General features: G+C 37.1%; 1 protein-coding gene across 31 annotated transcripts in view; it reads right to left on the bottom strand.

Annotated features, from left to right (window-relative positions):
* Window positions 1-22,321, bottom strand: part of ANK2 (ankyrin 2) — a 3,034,032-nt gene that overhangs the window by 320,578 nt on the left and 2,691,133 nt on the right. For all 31 annotated transcript variants that reach the window (XM_044061567.1, XM_044061562.1, XM_044061555.1 and 28 more), the window contains 2 exons: window positions 2,537-2,659; window positions 433-465 (listed from right to left, as the gene is read on the bottom strand). In XM_044061567.1, the coding sequence (XP_043917502.1) occupies window positions 433-465; window positions 2,537-2,659 (156 nt within the window). The remainder of the gene's footprint in view (window positions 1-432; window positions 466-2,536; window positions 2,660-22,321) is intronic.

The following is a 22,321-nucleotide window of genomic DNA, read 5'->3' as shown; positions in this document are numbered from 1 at the left end:
ATTCGATTACTACATTGAGGTGTTTGCATTCGCACAGCTTGTTTTGGTTTTATTTGTTGTTTTGAACATGTTGAGACCAGTATTCATTGCTTTGGGCTCATATAAACTGTAAACTTGCAGGTTCCAATTCACCTACCACAGATAACATTAAAACTTTACTTAATGTTCTTCCAGCAAGATATATTATTTACTAAGTAAATATTAATTAGAGAGACAATATAACATATAATACAACCAACAGATTAACTACTCTGGGTAAAAGTAAAAAAGTAAAAAAAAGTCTTGTTTTTATCTGAAAATCTATACTCCTACTCAAAAATATCAGTCAGTATAAAAGGTATAACTAGAACACGGTACACTATGAACATGTTTGTTAAATTTATGACAGTATAGTCTGATGTTCTCAAAAATGTTTAAGATTGTAATACTTACCTCTTCCTCTTGTTCTTGATCTGACTCAGAGTCCTTTCGGTTCCAAAGCAGAAAATGAGAAAATGTAGAGGAGGGAAAATTAACAAGACAAGTACAACAACAACAACAAAAAAAAGAACGGTATGAGTGTTAACCGATATTTAAGAAGTACCATAATAACAATAATAATAATGCTTACAGTGTAAAAACATTATCAGATTAAAATGCTAAATATATTGATGGTCTATTGACAAGTGAAATGAGATGGCCTGGTTCATCAGACATTGCAATGAATAACCAGTGAACTCTGGTTTGTGGCATTAAGCAGATGTTTAAACTGTACAAGTTTCATAATTCCACTGCCACTCTTATATGTTGTATCTGCTACTCTGATATAACACTATTTTCCGGTATTGCTGTTGGCTGAAAGTCAGATACTGATTTACATTACAAAGGGGTTCTGTGCTCTGAATATGTTTCTGAGCCATAATTTTAATACTGTGACAAATAGTAAGCCACTGCATATCTCAGGGATAGATAGCTTATCATATACAAATTACATGTCAGTTCCACTTAGAAGACATTTCAGATATCACTGAATAATATCTTTACTACAGTAGAACTGACATGCTGCAGAAAGAGTCTGTGTATGTGCCCTGGTTCAATTTTTTCCTAAGATGTTACAAATGACATCATTGTATTTGCTGTACCATACATTAAGCTACACATAATGATTTTTTCTTTAATATCAGTGCTTTCAGTTTGCATGCTGTAGACGTGTAGCACAATCATGCTGAAACATTCTTTTTTTCTTACGTTTTCTCACAAAATGGACATGGTGGAGAATTCAGCCATGTCATATACAAACATATCACTGCTCATCATTAATGCAAACACCAAACAGAAAGTTAATTATGTCTTACTTGTCACCAATATTATTTTATGCATACCCTGTTGTTTTAATATGTTGTCAATGGAAAGAACTGCATATTTTTTTCTCTGTGGCACCATGTGCTAGCAATTTTATTTCTACATCTGCCAGTCTCCATCAATATTCCTGCCTGAGATCATTTAAAAATGGTAAGTGAAGGAAGTGTACATTCGACTAAGTAGCAGGCAAAGACTGCAGACTTCCCTCCAATTTAGATGCATTATGGTCCTAACTATGCTGAAGAAGTCCAGTGGTAATCCTCACTGCCATTCCTGTGGCATTCACACACAAGGAATTTCAACTGATGTTCGCATAGTATATTTCCACTTGTGCTCTGGGAAGCAACCCTGGAAGACTGTAATGTAAGGGTAGAACTTAAGACAAGGTTTTATAGGAGACCAAAGTACTCTGGTTTGCAGATTCAAAGTATGATACTTTCTACTTTGAACCTAAAGCTTTTAAACGTGCCTCATTTGGACTTCTGAATACCTCCGAATCCTTTCCACTTTTAAGCAGCAGCAAGAATGTTATATTTACAAGCTACTTGTGTCTCTACATGCTTAGAAAATGGAATTACATACACATAAAGAAATATACAACATTAATAAAAATATTAACCACATCACATAAAACTGGCAGTAGGGACATGCTTTCTGGTAGTAAAATAAGGGAGGGATAGCTGTGTCAGAATGTCTCTGAGCAAAGGTAACTGTTACACCACATACCTTGTCATAAAGACATTTAAGCATGGCCTTTCTGCATTTTTTAAATTTAGTGAATGATCCATGATATATCATACTCTAGCATGGTGTATCATACTCTAGCATGATTTAGATGTCCTTGACTGATCTTTGCCTAGATTTCATTCTCAATTTTTCTATTAGCAATTCTGAAAGACCTTCTCCCAAAACAAAAAGTTTCACCAACAGGATTTGCTAGGCATTATAAGTATTAAATAAAGAACAGACAGGTGTGCACACCTTATTCTCTTTACCTTTTAAATGTCACTACCTAAGCTGCTAACAATATTTTGATCAAATCTATTTTCCAGTACAGAACTGTTGGTCCTATTATCTCACTAACATGCAGACAGAATGCAGCATTACAAAACAGCTCCTAAATCACTATATATGAATTTAGCTGTATGTTATATCACATTGCACACCACTGTTTTCAACTCCTCCTCTTCCTTACCTTCGAGTAAGGTGGCAGGGTGATATTCAGGTTGCAGATTGCATGATGTCCATGTATCCGTGTAGATTTCGGCTCCTTTGTGAAGGATAAACGCCCACATGGTTCCTGAGTAGTATCCCGTACCTGTAATGATATAAAACACAATACAAATTAAGGCATGTTTTTAAAAAATGCATTTTATTACTTGACTGGTTAGGCTTATTCTGAAGTCCAATGAACAAAAGGATTTGGATTAAATTATTGCTTAGCATCTGAAGATTTGAAGTAACTCAACAAATCTGAAGTGCACAGAGGATTACAATCCTCTCTGACCATAAATAACCAACTTATTATGTGCTTGAGACATGGATGTCAAGAAATTCACCTCAAAAGTGGATCAAAGTGAAGCCGGAGAGGTGAACCTTGACAGCCAAGTTGAAAACACATGAAAGTTAAGATCAGAGAGTCCCAGCTATAATTCTTTGTAGTGCATGCAGCTATATCTGCCCCAAGTGCTATCAGCTGCAGAAAAAAAATATAGGAGCATTAAGTATTTTACAGCTTTGAAAGCCTTAAAACATGTGGCCATGCCACACAGGCAGTGGATAGAAGTGAAGTGTCCCTTTGAGAAGTCAATGCCTTTATAGGTTGTTAGACACTTAGTCTGCTACACTTTTGCTTTTATATATATATATATATTTGTGTGTGTGTGTGTGTGTGTGTGAATGTGACAGCAAACTGTATATCAGCAGCTTTTATAGTTATTTTATCTTCTTGTTGTCATTCTCTGGTGACCAATACTATTGGCTGTTACATTCTAGCATGAGGCTAGAGCTTTACAGTGCTGTTTAACAAAAGTTTGCTAAACACCTTTCTTATTTTAGAAAGGTGTTTAACAAAGCATCACAGTCCCTAATTTATTATAGCAATAGAAAAGCTTTATGCAATACATGTTTTGCTATTCATGTTTCAGAACTTTTCTGCACTAATCTCATGCTACGGTATACACAATATACACCATGGAATGGCACTGTGAAATTGCAGCGGCTTTAAAAGTTGTAAGACACTTCAGACTGCCACACAAAAAGGCAGGCTGAATTACTTAACGGCATTTAAAGCTGTCAGTACATTAGATGCACACAGAGCTTCTGTCATGTCTGTGTGACAGTCCTAAGTATTTTATGAATTTGAAAGCTGCAAAATATTTCCTACATTTTTTCTCTGTAATTTGTAGTAACTAGAAGTACACTGAAACAGCTGAACTCATGTATTACGTAAAGGATTATGACTGAGTTTCAATCATAACAAACTTGTTATGTGTTTAGACAGATGGATGTCAAGAAACGTATCTCAATAGTAAAGCTCTAGAGGTGAATGTTGACATCCATGCTGAGAACATATAACATATCCTGGGGGAAGGGAGAGGTGTTTCCAGTCACTGGCTACATTCCACAGCCAGTAACTGGAAGCTCACTTGTCTTCAGTGATGAAAGACAGAACAGAAGAATCTGGTCTTGTTGTCAGTCCTCATTAGCACATGTGTCAAAGCATGCCCTTACATGTGGAAAGCAGACTGGGCACCCACAGTAATGCAGATGCTCACTTCAGCCATTAGGTGGCGAGGTTAGGGCTTGAAGAGAAATCTCTCTGGCTGCATGTTAATGAGAGTTGCAGGGAAGCCCTTGGCAAGCCAGAAGAAATGGCAGCATTGGAGACTAAGGTAAGGAGATGACTGATGGTGAGAGTCACCCTCCCCTGAAAGTGCCTTGGGCTACCAGTCTGCAGGTCCCTTTGGGCTACTAGTCTCGATGGTCTGCAATGCAAGCAGAGCACAACCTTCTTACTTTCCTGGATGGCAGTGGTGGTGAATGAACACTTATCAGCAGTTGCAGTATATTCCTTAGTAAGAAGGAAAAAGCAGCAGAGACCTCCTTATCATTATATTAACCAGCACTAGCTGAATCAAAGAAATAAGGATGAGCCTAATCATTTCTAAATTCTCATTGGTTGTTGCAAAAGAGAATGAGGTTTAATGAAGATGCCTTTAATTATGAAACTTGAAAATAATGTGCATGAAATAAGCTGCAAGTGATACAGCTTCTGAAAAAAAGTGCTGTGGAAAGTGGCAGTGACTGGCATTTGTAGAACATCAAGGTTGTTGCTAGGACTTACAGTCAACTGCTGAGTGCAGCAGATGTGGTGGGGGGGAGCACCGAAGGCAATACGGACAACGTCACCTTTGGTACTGGTAGAAGAACTGGAGCTAAATACAGCCATGAACACAACATTACTAGTTGCAAAACTGAGAGGCAGGCAGTTATCATCACTACTGATATTGACATTAAGCTCCAAATTAAAACGATGGAATAAGTGAATGGCACAAGAAATTAGTATCATGGTCTACCCAGCCTAGAGATTCTCCAGAGGGACTAAAGGCAAACAGACGAACTAATCCAATGACAATGAGAAACAGGAAAGCTAACTCCAAATGCCACCCACTGCTTAAGCCACTCCAGATCAGTATTGTTACACAAAAAAGGTCTGAGTTCATTATCAGTTAGGATGAGTTAGAGGATACTTTTACTCAGCCTAAAGGTGACCACCTCATTACCAACACTACTGATCCCCAGTACACAGCAGAATAGGGCTAACTACTGTGGTATTAGAAATGAGCTTCGATGCTTGTACTGTATTCTCGGGAAGGCATCATCCTCTGTAAATCATGTGACCACCCAAGGAGCAGGCATCCTCTGCACAGAAACAAACAGAGCACTTATATTGTGCTGAAGACTACATATTTACCTACCATAGAAGGGTGGGCTGAGAGACCTACTTCAAATGTCCTCATTAGGTCTCTCTCAGCCTACTCTTCTATGATTCAAAAGCTATCCATCCAACTGGTATCAAGTCAGTAAAATGGCACTCCACCCTAACTCCGTACCTCCCAGTCACCACCAGTACACCACAAGACTCTATGCTTGGTCCTCACCTCTTTAACATTCTCTCCAACACCCTCCACACATCTACACAACAGGCCTCCCTAATACAGTACACAGATGACTCCACACTCATTTGCACATCTGAGAACATTGTACACTTACAAAAAATTACTCTGGAAGCTTTAACAGCAACTGAAACATGCTTTGTAATTATAAAACATGACAAACCCTAAAAAAAAAAAAATACCACTCTTTCCCCCTAGTTCTTCTTCTATGACAAAACTAACTTTAAAGTCATCTCTTTTTTTTAATTTTGTTTTTTTTTCAAAATAATTTATTTCATGTATGTTCAAATTAAAGTATGTATTAGAATACATAGAAACATTTTATAAATAGAAGAGAATAGTACATTTTCCAACCAAGAAAAAGTAAAAAATGTGCCTTATAATTGCTTAGTCTTGTGCTGGGGAGGTTCTCTAGTGGGAAAGCCTCCTGTGATGTTGGTACCTCCTTTGATGTTTCTGGGTCTTATCCGTCCAATTGGTTCCAGAGATCTGGTGGTTAGGAATTCTGTTTCATCCTTCTGAGCTCCAGTGATCTCTGTTTAAAGCCCTTGAGTTAGTATGAAAAGTTAGCTCTAATAAAGAAGTAAAGACAAATACTCAGCTTTCTTTAGTAGTGGAAAACCCTTTTTTGGCAGATGAGCACTGCTTAGTTGACTGAGTACAATACAAATGTTATAGAGCTTATACTGGGGATTCTAGGGAGGGTCCAGAGTAGGCCCCTCCCATTGTCATCATTGGAGGTATGAGGGGGTGGGTGTAATTTAATGAGGGGAGGGCATATTTTAAAATTGATTGCAGCCCCTATGTTGTCAAGGTGGGTGTTAACCTGTGTGCTAGGGTGTTGGTAGTATTTTTTGAATTTTGGGGATTGCTTTTGAAAATTAATTGCTCTACAGAGTAATGCAGATTTGGTTGCTTGTCCCGTTCCTTGTGTATTTTGATGGACTGTAATTCAATGCTTTGACTTAAGCAATTCCAGTTGCTTTGAATAAGGTTGTGTACATACACATTAAAATGCTGTTCATCAAATCCATGGGAGTTTGCAAGTCAGGTCTTCTGCAGTAGTTATTATATTAAAGAACTTGTTACAGGATCATCAAACCTAACTAGAAAATATTTTTGTTTCTTAAAGTAAGAAAAGCAAGTATTGTTTTATACAATGATTGTGCTGCTTTGAAACAGCATCTTGCACAAGGGACTACTTTGAAGGTTTAACTCTAGTGTTAGGAACTTAAGACAGTATTGCTTATAGAAAAATAAAACCTGCATCCAGTTCTGGATGTCTTTCATTTTTTTCCATAAGCTAGCGACTCCTACTTGCGTTCTAAGCTGTTCAGACTACAGTTAAGACCCAACCATAAAATAGGCTGTATACGATATATAATTTAAAGAATTAGGAAGAGTTTTAATCTAAACCTTTGCAAGTGGAGAATTTTCCAAAAATTAATCAGTGTGACTGTGTGTGTATGTGTGTGTGTGTGTGTGTGTGTGTGTGTGTGTGTGTGTGTGTGTGCATGTGTGTGTCTGACATCTTTAGTTCACAAGTTCCACAACATCAACTACTTAAATAATCAGCTTTGGGTGATGTTATACATACGGGCAACCATTCCAACCCACAAATATAAATCTTCTGCCACAAGACAGCTCAACACTGCTTCAAGCAAAAATAAATGCGGTATCTCAAGCTGAAGCAGAATGCGAGTATGAACACTAGAACCAGTTGTGTCTACTTATCATAAATGCAGATGCTCAAGTGTCTTCACTACTGAAGTAACAACATTTTATGGAATTCCTGCTTTGGCAACCCTCAGCTGGACCAAATACCAGAGAACGTCCACATTTTCCTGGGCATTAGGACAACAGGGGATAAAAGCCATCAGCCAGCAACATTTCCTCAGGTCTACACCTACAAGACAGAATCCCACTCTCTGAGTGCTAGGCCAAGAGCATAAATTATGCACTCTGCCCCCTGCAGGCACAGGGGGATAGAGACCTGTTAAGGGCATATAAATGGGGGAGGGGACCTAAAAGCAATGGAGAAAAGGGAGCCCACCCCAATCCATAGTCAAAACCAGTGAAAGAGGGAAAAAATACTGCAGCAGTGAAGTCACTAGCCCACTTACATTTATGCTAAGTAGACAACTGTACTGTGCACATCGTGGTTTTACTGCTGCAGTAAAAACATTTTGGGAGGATACCTAATGCCAAAGGAAGGGGTGGCTGAGTAGACAGTATCATTGAGAAGATGGAAGCCCCTGCAGGACTACAGCAGCCAAACCTGCTCTAGCTCTAAACACATTAGACAAATTATAGTGTCTGGAGAAAGTGTGGACTGAGGACCTGGTGGCTACCTCTGGTACAGCCTGAACAGGTACTCTACTGACGGAGGCAGTAGTGGAAGCAGTAGCCCTGGTAGAGTGAGTTCTAATATTGCTAGATACTCTCTTGCCATGGTGCTTGTAACAAAAAGAGATGCAGTTAGAGATCTATTTTGAAATAATTTGATTATTGACACGTTGCCATAGTTTGTTTGAAGCAAAGGCAACAAACAGCTGATCAGATTTTCTGAAGGTTGTGGTCCTATATAAGTAAAATCTGAGCTACCTGTGTATGTCCAGTGAACGTAGAGTTCTTTACCTCCTATTTGGAGGAATGAGATAGAACACTGGTAGCTGAATGGTTTGGTTTAAAAATAACCCTGAATCTACTTTGGGTATGAAGGAAGTATTTGTCCTTAATGAAACTCTATCTCAATGGAAGCTAAGAAAAAGCTCTTTACAAATTAGCACCTGCATCTCCAAAATCCTAGTTGAGGTGATGGCTTTCAAGAGAGAAATTTGATACCTGCAGAGGCAACAGGCTAAAAGGGGGCAGAGTAAGCTTCTACAATATAAAGTTAAGGTCTCAGGTAGGGGCTGGGACCCTCATGGAAGCCTTACATGGATAATTCCTTTGTGAAACTGTTTTACTATGGGCTATGAGAATAATGATGGATGTAGATGCACATGGGCAGAGGTATGAATTTTAATGGAAGAGTAGGAGAGTCCTTTAGAGAAAAATTCAGCTAGCTAACAGCATACCAAAGGAGCAGTGGCTAGCAAAGCTTGCTGCACTTTAGCCCGGCACCATACAGAGAAAGTTTTCCATTTTGAAATTTATGATTTTTTTGTACTGAGCTTTCTGGCCACTTTCAAGTGATATAAAACATCCTTATTGAACAGATGTCCCTGTAGAATCAGGACTGTATCATTTAGCTGTAGAAAGGAACTGGACAACCACTTTATTAAATCCAATCCAAACACTTAGTTAAGCATTTTCATTCAAAGTATGCATCAAAGGACTTCTTCAGAACTAAAATCACAACCAGAAATATAACACAATTTAAAATAATAAGAGCAATTAATCAATAAACCAATCACACATCAATTAATTAAATAAATTAGGCAACTAAAATTTAACCCTCAAAATGCCTAAGTTTCAACAAGCAGTTCATGCTAGTATACTCAAGCTTCAGGTTTCTGGATTTTTGTATTTCAATAAAAGGACATTTTAATTGTCAATCCACAAATGTGGTATACCTAGCGAAGTGCCTACAATGTCCGTTTTTTTATATAGGAATGTATGAGCATTTGGCTGATTTGAAAAAAGGTAAACAGACCAATGCATTGAGTAAACACTTGATGGAGTATAGCATTCATGAATTTGGTTTTTAGTAATACAGCAGATTAGGTTTGATAATCAGGGTAAACTTTTGCCAGAACATCTTGAATTAAGGGAATTAAAATGGCAGCTACGGTTAAATGCCTTTGTTTACCCTGGGCTAAATGAGTACACTAACTGCTTGTTGAAACTTTGGCATTTTGAGGGTTACATTTTAGTTACCTAATTTATTTAATTAATTGATGTATGATTGGTTTATTGATTAATTGCTCTTATTATTTTAAGTTTTGTTTGTGATTTTAGTTCTGAAGAATTCGTTTGATGTATACTTTGGACGAAAGCGCTTAAGTAAGTCTTTGGATTGGCTTTAATAAAGTGGTTGTTCAGTTCCTTTCTACTGCTTCATTATTTTTATTTTTATTAGTTTGTTCTTCTGCTTACAAAACTGTACATTTTAGGCTGCCAGCTTCACAGTGTCCAAGATGGAGTGAATGGTGATTCCTTTGTATTGAGTTAAGTGATCCACCTCTTGTGGCAGCATCCATGTTTTTTCTCTGCTTATGGTGTGTAACACAGGGAGCCAATGTTGCCTTAGCCAAATGGGACCCATCAGTATCACCCTCAACCCTTCCACCCTGATCTTTAGAGGTAGCCTAAGCCTGGGGATGACAGCCATGGATAAATAGACCTGTCCACTGGAAGGAAAAGGCAGCTGTCCTCTGAGCCCCATATTCTAAAGCCCTTGTACAGTACTTTTACTTGTTTTGAAACAAAAAGGTGTACTTCTGGCACACCCCACTTGTAAGTAATTTCTTTGAAGATGGACTTTTTTAACATCCACTCATGAAGGTGTGTTGCAGACCTCCTGAAGTAGTCTGCAAGGGAATTGTTTACTCCTAATATGTACTGTGTCATTAAGTGAAACCCCCATCTCCTGTGCTGTCTCTCAAATTTTCATGGTTAAGTGACAAAGCAGGTATGAGTGGGTTCTCACTTGCTTGTTTATCTACCACATGACTATAGTGTTTTTTTAAACAAGAAGCATCTTTATAAAATTATCATGTATGACATAGGCCATGTGACATTTATATAAATAACAAACTATAGCGACATAACATCAGTTGCAAACAGTATACTTTCCAAACTGTGGGATGGAGGGAGGGAGGGATCTAAAAACCATTGTTACATCCTGGATCTTGACTCTAGAAAGACAGCTAACGTTTACTCTGTTCTCTTTCTCTATATATATTTTTTTTTTAACTGTCACTCCGTTCTTATCCAGCCTAGTGAGAATGGTGCTTGTATTCCTGACAACAGAGGCACCTGTTACTAAAACATTACCATACTTAGATGCAGTTTCAGTGAGCCATAAGGGCTTGGAGTCTGCACCTTTGTGACCCTTAGAGGTTTATGTACTGGCTGTGGGTGTGAAGGATGAAGCTGGGTATGTTGCTGTCTGAGCTCTGAGATTTCCTAGTCTTTAGCCTGGGAGGCTTAGGCAGTGTTTTCTTAACAATCTCAGTGTAACCTGGTTTAGTGGAAGTGCTGTGTGTGTGTGTGTGTGTTGTGCTTAACAATGTGCTCTGACGTGTGAAGGAAGCATCCAAAGTAAGTACTTAATTTCACTTCTCACATACCAAATCACTGTGAGTTAGTAACAAATAGTTTTCTTTAAGCATGAGGCAGTTACTACACAGCTTCAAAATACATAGATAGAGCTATCAGGCTGGCAACAGAAGGGCCATTTCACATTGGCCAGTGCAGATGAAGGGGTACAACAAAATAAGATAAGTTAATAATTGGTTGTTGGTATAGGACAGATTGGGATATGTGACTGGACTAGAGAAAGGTGTGAACATGAGATATGGCTAAATCCAGAAGTAATATGAGTTGTAACTACTGTAGTGCTTACAAGTTTAAAAAAGTGAAAGTGACAGAAATTTGAATCAATAACAAGTGGCAAATTTAAATCAAATAGTTGTATCCATAGATTAATGCAATCATTATCTAACTAGTAAAGCCAACGAGGAAGGGATAGTATAATCCAATGGAGCTGGGTGCAGTAACATTAAAAACGCAGTGCATCCTGAACGGATGATGAATGGGGATGGCTAACATGGGATGGATCAAAAGACACATGGCTGGGTGAGTCATACTTGTTTTCATCAGTATGAAAATAATTACTTGGAATATAAATTGGCTGAGTAACCCTGTGATAAGGAAGGAAATGGTGGGCTGGTTACAGAAAAGGTCCCTACAGATTATATTGGTGGAAGCCACATTCATGGAAACAACTCAGCATGATAAGTTGTTGAGGTATGGGTTCCAAACAATGCTGTCCTCCTCATTTCCTAGTGCTAATAAGAGAGGGATGCAATCCTAGTTAGTAAGGCCCTTACCTTCCATTTCAGGAACGATGATGGACAGTGCTGCAGTAAAGGGATTTCTGATGCCACACTGCTCACTATTCTGATTGTTTTAGACCCACAGAATCCACTTTGGAATAATGTAGGGAAATATGTAGAAAGTTACTTCTTCTTTTGGCTTTTCCCAGTTAGGGGTCACCACAGCGGATCACCTGTCCACTCATGATTGGCAGTGGAGTTTTAGGGTGTCGAGTTGCCAGCCCTGTGTCCAACCTTCCACAGAAGGCACACACATGCACGCACTCACACCTAGGGCCAATTTAAAGTGTCCACAAAAAAACAATAGGCCAGCACACATAGGCATAGGGTGCCTAAAAATAAATATATTTTATTTAAACATAAATTAGGTAAAACAGACCGGTTTCGGCCCAAAAATTATTAAGCCTTCCTCAGTGTAAAAATACAGGCAACAAAGCCAAGCCTAACATATATAAAAATTATCACATGATACAACAAAAGTCCCCCTAACTGGTTGGTTAAAAATGCTCATTTAGACCCGGGGGAAATAATCCCCCAGCTTGATAATCCACTTTTTTTCTTTCTTGTTCAATATGTCATGCCAACCAACTTTATTAGCCCGGTCCCCACTTATCCTGTCAATAATGGTAAACCTGAAAGATGCTGTAGTATGGGTCAAAGAATGTTTATATAATGCATTGCTAGATTTTTTTAGTCTGATATTACTAAGGTGTTCTGATATCCTTATCCTAGCTAGCCAGGAAGTTTGTCCTATATAAAAAGTGGAACACATACAGGTAGCCAGGTAAATAACTCAATTTATTTCACAGTTGGCCAGGAACCTGATATCAAAAAACATCCCAATAGTTAATGGTAGAAATAAGCACAGATAATGGGAGGAAGTTACAGCACTGGTAATTTCCAACAACAGACAGTAACTGTCTTAAACTTCAGAGATAATGGCAGGGTATTACTGAACAATCCATGAGTAAGGAGGAATGGTCAGGGGTTGATCATGTAGAAAAGAAGCTCTCCAAAAGTATACAAGGGAGAAAGGATGTAAAGATAAAATTAAGTTGGGCACATGAAAGGAGTGGTTGAAAGACTTACAAAATTGTCAGTTCAAAGGACTTGAAAGTTTGGAGGAGGACTTCAGAGAAACACAGTTAGAAATGGATAAGATTCTGGAAAGGGAAAGAAAATTTGAAAAGTAAGGCAATTAGGAAGCATTTTCTGGGCAATTCCCTGAAATCCACCTCTAATGTTAAGGCAGAGTAAAATGGAAAGATGGTCTGTAGGATAAAGGAGAGGGGTAATAATATAATTATGGTTGACCCTCATGGTATAGTAACTAGCTTTCTTTTTTTTTTTTTTTTTTTTTTTTTTTTACAAGACATGCATAGGGAGGATTTGAACTTAGTGATGCTATAGATTAATAAATGGATACAGTAGTATGTCTTCTGATACCCTGTGAACCAGATTAGAGACTGTTGCAGCCTATTACTCCAGAAGAAATTGGAGGGTCGGGGATTGACATAATAGTTAAGGTGTTTACCTTAAAAACACAAGGTGCAGGGTTTGATTCTCAAATAGCATAACTAGCTAGGCTTAAAATGGCCCACGAGGCAACTAGCTTATTACTGACGTTTAAACCTATGAAGTTATTAAACTGGTAATGATAAAAATCTCCTGGACCCGATGGGATTTATTGGAATTATACTTGAATGGGGAAGACTTAATGCAAATGAAACTCTTGGTCCTTATGAATGAGGTCATATATCCCACCCTCCTCATGGATAAGGACTGTGATTTCAATTATTTTGAAAACCGGTAAGGGCCTACTTTTGACCATTTCATATAAGCCCACATCATTTTCAAATCAAGACTACAAAACAGTGCCACAGTTCATAGATAAATATCAATGTGGATTAATAACAGGTAGGCAAACCTTGATAATATCATTAAGGTATTGTTAAGTATACTAACATGCCAATCAAGCTAAGCAGCAGGTGATAGCAGTTAGCCTGGATGCTGAAAAGGCATTTAACAGAGTAAACTGGCAATATTTGTTTAATGTCTTAAAGCTATTTTGATTTCTAAAGGGCTAGTAAAAGTGTTTGGAGGATATATATATATATATATATATATATATATATATACACACACACATACATGCATATATATATTTACATATATATATATTTACATATATATATATATATATATATATATATATGTAAAAAAAAAATATATATATATATATATATATATATATATATATATATATATCAAAGGGCCAACATAGGCATTAAAGTTAATGTAGAATTAACATCCTATTTCAGTACTAACTGGAATGCCAGGCAAGCTTATCCCCTTTCCCACATGTTGTTTGCCCTATACTTGGAACCTCTGGCTATATAGCCAAGGGAATAAGAGATAGCTGGGATGATAATGGGTACCTATGAAACCAAGATTATCTCTATGTGAAGATGATCTATTAATTTACTTAATTAAACCAGATGATCATTTTAGACTACTCTTTTCCATTATTATTAGCTTTTGGTAACATTTCTGGTTATAAAGTTAATATACTTAAGACACAAGTAGCCTGTACAGAAAACATCAGTAAATATTTCAGTCAAGCTCTATTATTTATCTGCAGATTGAGGTTGTAATGTCTGACTCAGTGGGGCTTACCTACTCTCTCATAAATGAGACAAGTTTTGGGTAACTAAAAAAAATGAAAGTTGCTTGAGATGGAGCTGAATCACAAAATACAGGCGTAGAAATGATCTGTTCTACCATTAATGCTTTACAGTTTCCAGGCTATTCCTTTAAACCAGGTAAGTTCTTTTTTAGAGACTTAAACATAAGTTGCTGAATTTCTTACGGGATCAATCAAAACCAAGAATAGCCTAGAAGTGGTTAATAAAACAGCTAGACTTGGGCAGTCTGGCAGTGCCAGATTTATGGTCATACTGCAGGGTAACACAACTCAGGTTATTAGCAAATTGGCATTCATCTGGTAAAAAAAAAAAAAAAAAAAAAAACAAGACAGGGAGAGTTGGGATCCTCTCTTCTGAGGTTTGTGAAAAAGATCTAGATACTAGCCATAGGGTACATGAACTTTGGAAAGAAATTAGAGTTGTATTGAGTGGGATGATAGATCATATAGGTAAGGTGAGGTATAACATCCAATACTTCCTAATTAAATTGAGTGTATTTAATGTGGAAGAGGAAAATGTAAATTTTAAAACGGCTGCAAAAATATGTGGAGATTAGATATTGGCTGCAGTTAAGAAGAAACCCATGCATTTAGTACATGGCATAGATTTAAAAATAAATTTCAGCCCATAGTGGTTGAACAGATATTACACAGATGAGGCTGTGCATTAGGTCCAGCAGGCCAGCACATAAAACTCTAGTGACAATCATTAGCAGACCGGAGTTCCGCTGTGGCGACCCCTAACCGGGAAAAGCCAAAAGACACAAACAAACAAACTTAAGCATTTGCATGTGAGCAGTAAAAAGACAGATATAAATAGGATAGGCAAGATCCTTTAGGACAATTATCTTCTAGTGATTCAGAAATTAGATTGTATACCCAATAAAATGACGTCCCAGATATCCAGAGGGTAACTGTTGGAAATGTCGAGACCCACTAGAACAAGTCCCAAAATATGGAGAGTGAATGGCTGAACGAATGGACTTGCATATACAAAGAATGAGATGCAATTTCTGTTAATATTCCCTTTTCTCTGAGGCAGGACAATCTCAGAGTTGGTATATATAAGTTTGGAGGGTGCAGGTGGGCTTCCCCCCAGCAAAAAGAAGTCTTAAGAGGAAGAGTGATCTTTGAAATTTGCTCTTCTTCTGTGTTTTTGGGCTTTTTTCAGCATGTCTGCACTCAGCATTTCGAGTGCCAATATTTCAATAGGGAGCCTATACAATGCAATAAAACAGGTTAAAGTATTTTAAATAAAAGATTTGAGAAAGGATGGGAGGCAAAGACAGAAAAAAAGATCCCTCCTTGGAAGTGGTGAGAAATAATAAAAAGGGGGGTGTGGCCACGATGCCAGTCTTATAGCAGCAGAAATCCATAGTTCTGCTTAGATTTTAATATCCTGACAGGAAATGTACTTTAATTTTTAGAAAAATCTAACAAAGTATAGTAAAAGATAGATTAACATAGACTATTATTTTCTAAAAAATTAATACGCAGTCAAAGAATGTTTTAATTATTCTTGTGAAGAAGTTTTCTACTGGCGATCTCAAGATGAGCAACTCGAAGAACCCACACAGGAGAGTGCAGTGAAGAAAGAACTACATCTTATAATAACAAACATCCAAGAACTGTCACTAAAAACATGAGCAACGTGAAGAACCCACACCAGGAGAGTGCAGTGAAGAAAGAACTACATCTTATAATAACAAACATCCAAGAACTGTCACTAAAAACATGAGCAACGTGAAGAACCCACACCAGGAGAGTGCAGTGAAGAAAGAACTACATCTTATAATAACAAGCATCCAAGAACTGTCACTAAAAACATGAGCAACGTGAAGAACCCACACCAGGAGAGTGCAGTGAAGAAAGAACTACATCTTATAATAACAAACATCCAAGAACTGTCACTAAAAACATGAGCAACGTGAAGAACCCACACCAGGAGAGTGCAGTGAAGAAAGAACTACATCTTATAATAACAAACATCCAAGAACTGTCACTAAAAACATGAGCAACGTGAAGAACCCACACCAGGAGAGTGCAGTGAAGAAAGAACTACATCTTATAATAACAAACATCCAAGAACTGTCACTAAAAACATGAGCAACGTGAAGAACCCACACCAGGAGAGTGCAGTGAAGAAAGAACTACATCTTATAATAACAAACATCCAAGAACTGTCACTAAAAACATGAGCAACGTGAAGAACCCACACCAGGAGAGTGCAGTGAAGAAAGAACTACATCTTATAACAACAAACATCCAAGAACTGTCACTAAAAACATGAGCAACGTGAAGAACCCACACCAGGAGAGTGCAGTGAAGAAAGAACTACATCTTATAATAACAAACATCCAAGAACTGTCACTAAAAACATGAGCAACGTGAAGACCCACACCAGGAGAGTGCAGTGAAGAAAGAACTACATCTTATAATAACAAACATCCAAGAACTGTCACTAAAAACATGAGCAACGTGAAGAACCCACACCAGGAGAGTGCAGTGAAGAAAGAACTACATCTTATAACAACAAACATCCAAGAACTGTCACTAAAAACATGAGCAACGTGAAGAACCCACACCAGGAGAGTGCAGTGAAGAAAGAACTACATCTTATAATAACAAACATCCAAGAACTGTCACTAAAAACATGAGCAACGTGAAGAACCCACACCAGGAGAGTGCAGTGAAGAAAGAACTACATCTTATAATAACAAACATCCAAGAACTGTCACTAAAAACATGAGCAACGTGAAGAACCCACACCAGGAGAGTGCAGTGAAGAAAGAACTACATCTTATAATAACAAACATCCAAGAACTGTCACTAAAAACATGAGCAACGTGAAGAACCCACACCAGGAGAGTGCAGTGAAGAAAGAACTACATCTTATAATAACAAACATCCAAGAACTGTCACTAAAAACATGAGCAACGTGAAGAACCCACACCAGGAGAGTGCAGTGAAGAAAGAACTACATCTTATAATAACAAACATCCAAGAACTGTCACTAAAAACATGAGCAACGTGAAGAACCCACACCAGGAGAGTGCAGTGAAGAAAGAACTACATCTTATAATAACAAACATCCAAGAACTGTCACTAAAAACATGAGCAACGTGAAGAACCCACACCAGGAGAGTGCAGTGAAGAAAGAACTACATCTTATAATAACAAACATCCAAGAACTGTCACTAAAAACATGAGCAACGTGAAGAACCCACACCAGGAGAGTGCAGTGAAGAAAGAACTACATCTTATAATAACAAACATCCAAGAACTGTCACTAAAAACATGAGCAACGTGAAGAACCCACACCAGGAGAGTGCAGTGAAGAAAGAACTACATCTTATAATAACAAACATCCAAGAACTGTCACTAAAAACATGAGCAACTCGAAGAACCCACACCAGGAGAGTGCAGTGAAGAAAGAACTACATCTTATAATAACAAACATCCAAGAACTGTCACTAAAAACATGAGCAACGTGAAGAACCCACACCAGGAGAGTGCAGTGAAGAAAGAACTACATCTTATAATAACAAACATCCAAGAACTGTCACTAAAAACATGAGCAACGTGAAGAACCCACACCAGGAGAGTGCAGTGAAGAAAGAACTACATCTTATAATAACAAACATCCAAGAACTGTCACTAAAAACATGAGCAACGTGAAGAACCCACACCAGGAGAGTGCAGTGAAGAAAGAACTACATCTTATAATAACAAACATCCAAGAACTGTCACTAAAAACATGAGCAACGTGAAGAACCCACACCAGGAGAGTGCAGTGAAGAAAGAACTACATCTTATAATAACAAACATCCAAGAACTGTCACTAAAAACATGAGCAACGTGAAGAACCCACACCAGGAGAGTGCAGTGAAGAAAGAACTACATCTTATAATAACAAACATCCAAGAACTGTCACTAAAAACATGAGCAACGTGAAGAACCCACACCAGGAGAGTGCAGTGAAGAAAGAACTACATCTTATAATAACAAACATCCAAGAACTGTCACTAAAAACATGAGCAACGTGAAGAACCCACACCAGGAGAGTGCAGTGAAGAAAGAACTACATCTTATAATAACAAACATCCAAGAACTGTCACTAAAAACATGAGCAACGTGAAGAACCCACACCAGGAGAGTGCAGTGAAGAAAGAACTACATCTTATAATAACAAACATCCAAGAACTGTCACTAAAAACATGAGCAACGTGAAGAACCCACACCAGGAGAGTGCAGTGAAGAAAGAACTACATCTTATAATAACAAACATCCAAGAACTGTCACTAAAAACATGAGCAACGTGAAGAACCCACACCAGGAGAGTGCAGTGAAGAAAGAACTACATCTTATAATAACAAACATCCAAGAACTGTCACTAAAAACATGAGCAACGTGAAGAACCCACACCAGGAGAGTGCAGTGAAGAAAGAACTACATCTTATAATAACAAACATCCAAGAACTGTCACTAAAAACATGAGCAACGTGAAGAACCCACACCAGGAGAGTGCAGTGAAGAAAGAACTACATCTTATAATAACAAACATCCAAGAACTGTCACTAAAAACATGAGCAACGTGAAGAACCCACACCAGGAGAGTGCAGTGAAGAAAGAACTACATCTTATAATAACAAACATCCAAGAACTGTCACTAAAACATGAGCAACGTGAAGAACCCACACCAGGAGAGTGCAGTGAAGAAAGAACTACATCTTATAATAACAAACATCCAAGAACTGTCACTAAAACATGAGCAACGTGAAGAACCCACACCAGGAGAGTGCAGTGAAGAAATAACTACATCTTATAATAAACATCCAAGAACTGTCACTAAAAACATGAGCAACGTGAAGACCCCACACCAGGAGAGTGCAGTGAAAAAAGAACAACATCTTATAATAACAAACACCCAAGAACTGTCACTAAAAATGGACAAACTTGAAAACAAAATGGATATTATCAAAAAAGACTACAGCAAACAACTGGAACTTCTAAATGGAATAGTAAAAAAATAATCTGAACAGATTCTTGCCTTAGAGGAAACAGTAACTGACCTACATACTAGAGTGACAGAAAATGAACATCACAATGAATTTCTTCTGAAACAAAACACCAGGCTGATTGAGAAACTGGAAGACCTTGAAAGTAGATCAAGGAGGAATAACATAGGAGTATATGGAATTCCTGAGAAAGAAGAGGGTGCTAACATGATTCAATTCCTCAATAAGTGGTTTTCATCAGCACTAAACATGCCTGAATCCCTCTCTTTTGGAATTGAGAGGGCTCATCTGTCCTGGCAAATCCAGCTTCGTCTCTCACGTCATCTAACCCCAGGTCTATAATAGTGAGATTTCTTTCCTCACAAGACAAGGACTTAGTGCTGAAATCAGCTTGGACTAATTCCCTATCAAGATGGGTGAAAAAGCTATTCGTTTTTACAATGACTACACCTCTATAGTCATATCCAGAAGAAAGCAGTGTGCTCCTCTAATTAAGCCCTTGAAAAAAGCCAACATTAAAGCTCAAATTCTTTTTCCTGCAAGAATAAAAATCACCTTGCCAGAAGGAGTGAAGATCTTTGATTCCCTACAAGAAGCAGTATAATTTATCCAGAAGAAGAAAGTACTGTCGGACATAGAAGAAATGGAATGGTTATCCCAGAGTTTGAAGAGACAGGCAACAAAAACATGGATGATCTGTGAAGGAAGGAACAAACAAAACTAAGAAACTAAAGGACAAATGAATAAATTCCTTCTAATTTTAAATGCTTTGTTTTATAATATATTTGATTCTGGAAAATATACTGTAAGGTAATGTGAATCATCTTTATTATTAACTTTCTCTTTTCCTTTCTATATCTTCTTCTTCTAATAGTACCTAGTATTTAAATAACATTCTCTCTCTTTCTCTCCCTCTCTTCTTTCTTCTTATTCCTTTTGTTACTAATGTTCCTTTTCTCTCTTTTCCCCACTATAAGTACTTTACATACTTTTCCCTTATAACTACAAATGATGTATGTCTTCTAATTCTTCAGTAATAGTATGATTTGACTTAATACCAAAGTGCATTTTTTCTACTGGGTCAGTGGTGGGGTAACAATATGCTTCTGATTAGTGTTTCTAACTAGATGTTTTAGACTCTTTGTTTAGACACATATAAACATTAATACAGTACATTCATGGTATTTTATAGATGGCTAAATATAAGTTATATATATATATATATATATATATATATATATATATATATATATATATATATATATATATATAGATCACCTTAATTTGCCTGACAGTTCATTTGCCCGACAGAAATTTCAGGCAGCCCAATTGTCTGACGGTTCATTTGCCCGACAGTTCATTTGCTTGACAGTTCATCTGCCTGACAATTAGAAAAAAGGCAAATAAAAGGCATATGTCCTTTTCCCCACAGCAGTGAGATCCTTGAGTTAGAAAATATAGTTAGGGGGGTGTAGGGGGCACAGCCCCCACATTGGGTGGGTGTGGGGTAAAGCCCCCCAACTAATTTGGTTTAATATTGTCCACATTGGTATTGTATTGTTCACTAAAACCAAAGTAGGTGGTAGGCTTTGTGGACCCTCCCACCTACTTTGGTTTTTGTGGGGGGAAGCCCCTCACCTACTTTTTACATTAACTACGCATACAGATTTAAGATTTCTACAAAGAATTCCTGCCTACATAACTAAGTTAAAAGACTTTAGAGAATGGATAATGAAAGAAATAGACATGTTTATGGAAACAAATGATAATGCTGACGTGGCTGATACTATACTATGGGACACCTTTAAAGTTTATATATATGGTAGAATAAAATATTGGTACCTTAAAAAAGGAGAGAGTGGGACACATAACTTTTAGACTTAGAAAAAAAACATAGACAAGATAAAAATGGATGCAAAGCCAAATAACAAAGTAGCACATAATGAAATTACTAAGTTAAATCAAAAATACTTAGAAGTTCTGAATCATAAGGTAGTCATAAACCTGGAAAAATTGAAATTACAATCTTATACTGTAAATTCTAAATATCTACATAAAATAAAAGTAAGATCCAAAAAATAAACAATCAGAATCTTATTAATGAGATTGAATATAAAAGTGATGGTTCAGTTAAGAGTACATCTAACTTAATAGGCATATTAGAAGTGTTCAAAAATTACTATAAAGATATAAATAAGAACACACCACTTTTGGAGACAGATAATGTAATAAATACTTTTATTCAAGAAAATACAACCACTAAGGTGTCAATGCAACAAAATAACATATTAAATAAACAAATAACATTAACAGAAGTGAAAGAGCAAATAAAAATTTAAAAGATAATAAAGCTCCAGGACTGGATGGAATAATTCCTAAACTATATAAGATTTTTCCTGAATATATAATAAAGAAAATGATGAGTGCCTTTACTATGGTTAAGCAAAAATGTATAACACCTCCATTGTGGAAATATTCAATTATCTCCCCCATTTTAAAACAAGGTAAGGACCCCATATCTTGTGATTCATATAGACCAATTTTGTGACTAAACACTTATTATAAAAAATTTGATGACAATATTAGCTAATAGGCTAAAGAAAATATTACCTAATCTAATACATAATGATCAGACAGGGTCCATTCTTCATAGAAAAGTGTAAGATAACATTATTAAATTACTATCATTAATAGACATAGCATGCAAATACAAAAAAAACAACTAACTATTATCAGCCTAGACATAGAAAAGGCTTTTGATTCTATTAGTCGGTCTTATCTACAAAGAATTCTGATTGGTTTTGAATTCTCCTCAGATTTTGTCAACTTATTAATGAAAATTTATAGTGGGGCACCATCTTATGTGAAAATCGGATCATGTTTATTCTCACCATTAGAAATCCTCAAGGGAACTAGACAAGGTTGTCCTTTGTCATCATTATTGTTTGCTCTTTCAATGGAACCTTTTGTTACATATTTCAGAAACAAACAAAATATAAAAGGCTTTCAAGTTAA

Source organism: Protopterus annectens, chromosome 2.part0, assembly GCF_019279795.1.
Source record: "Protopterus annectens isolate FY-2018-M chromosome 2.part0, PAN1.0, whole genome shotgun sequence".
Taxonomy (NCBI): domain Eukaryota; kingdom Metazoa; phylum Chordata; order Ceratodontiformes; family Protopteridae; genus Protopterus; species Protopterus annectens.
The sequence above is the reverse complement of the archived record's forward strand: the minus strand, read 5'-3'. Positions and strand labels throughout refer to the sequence as shown.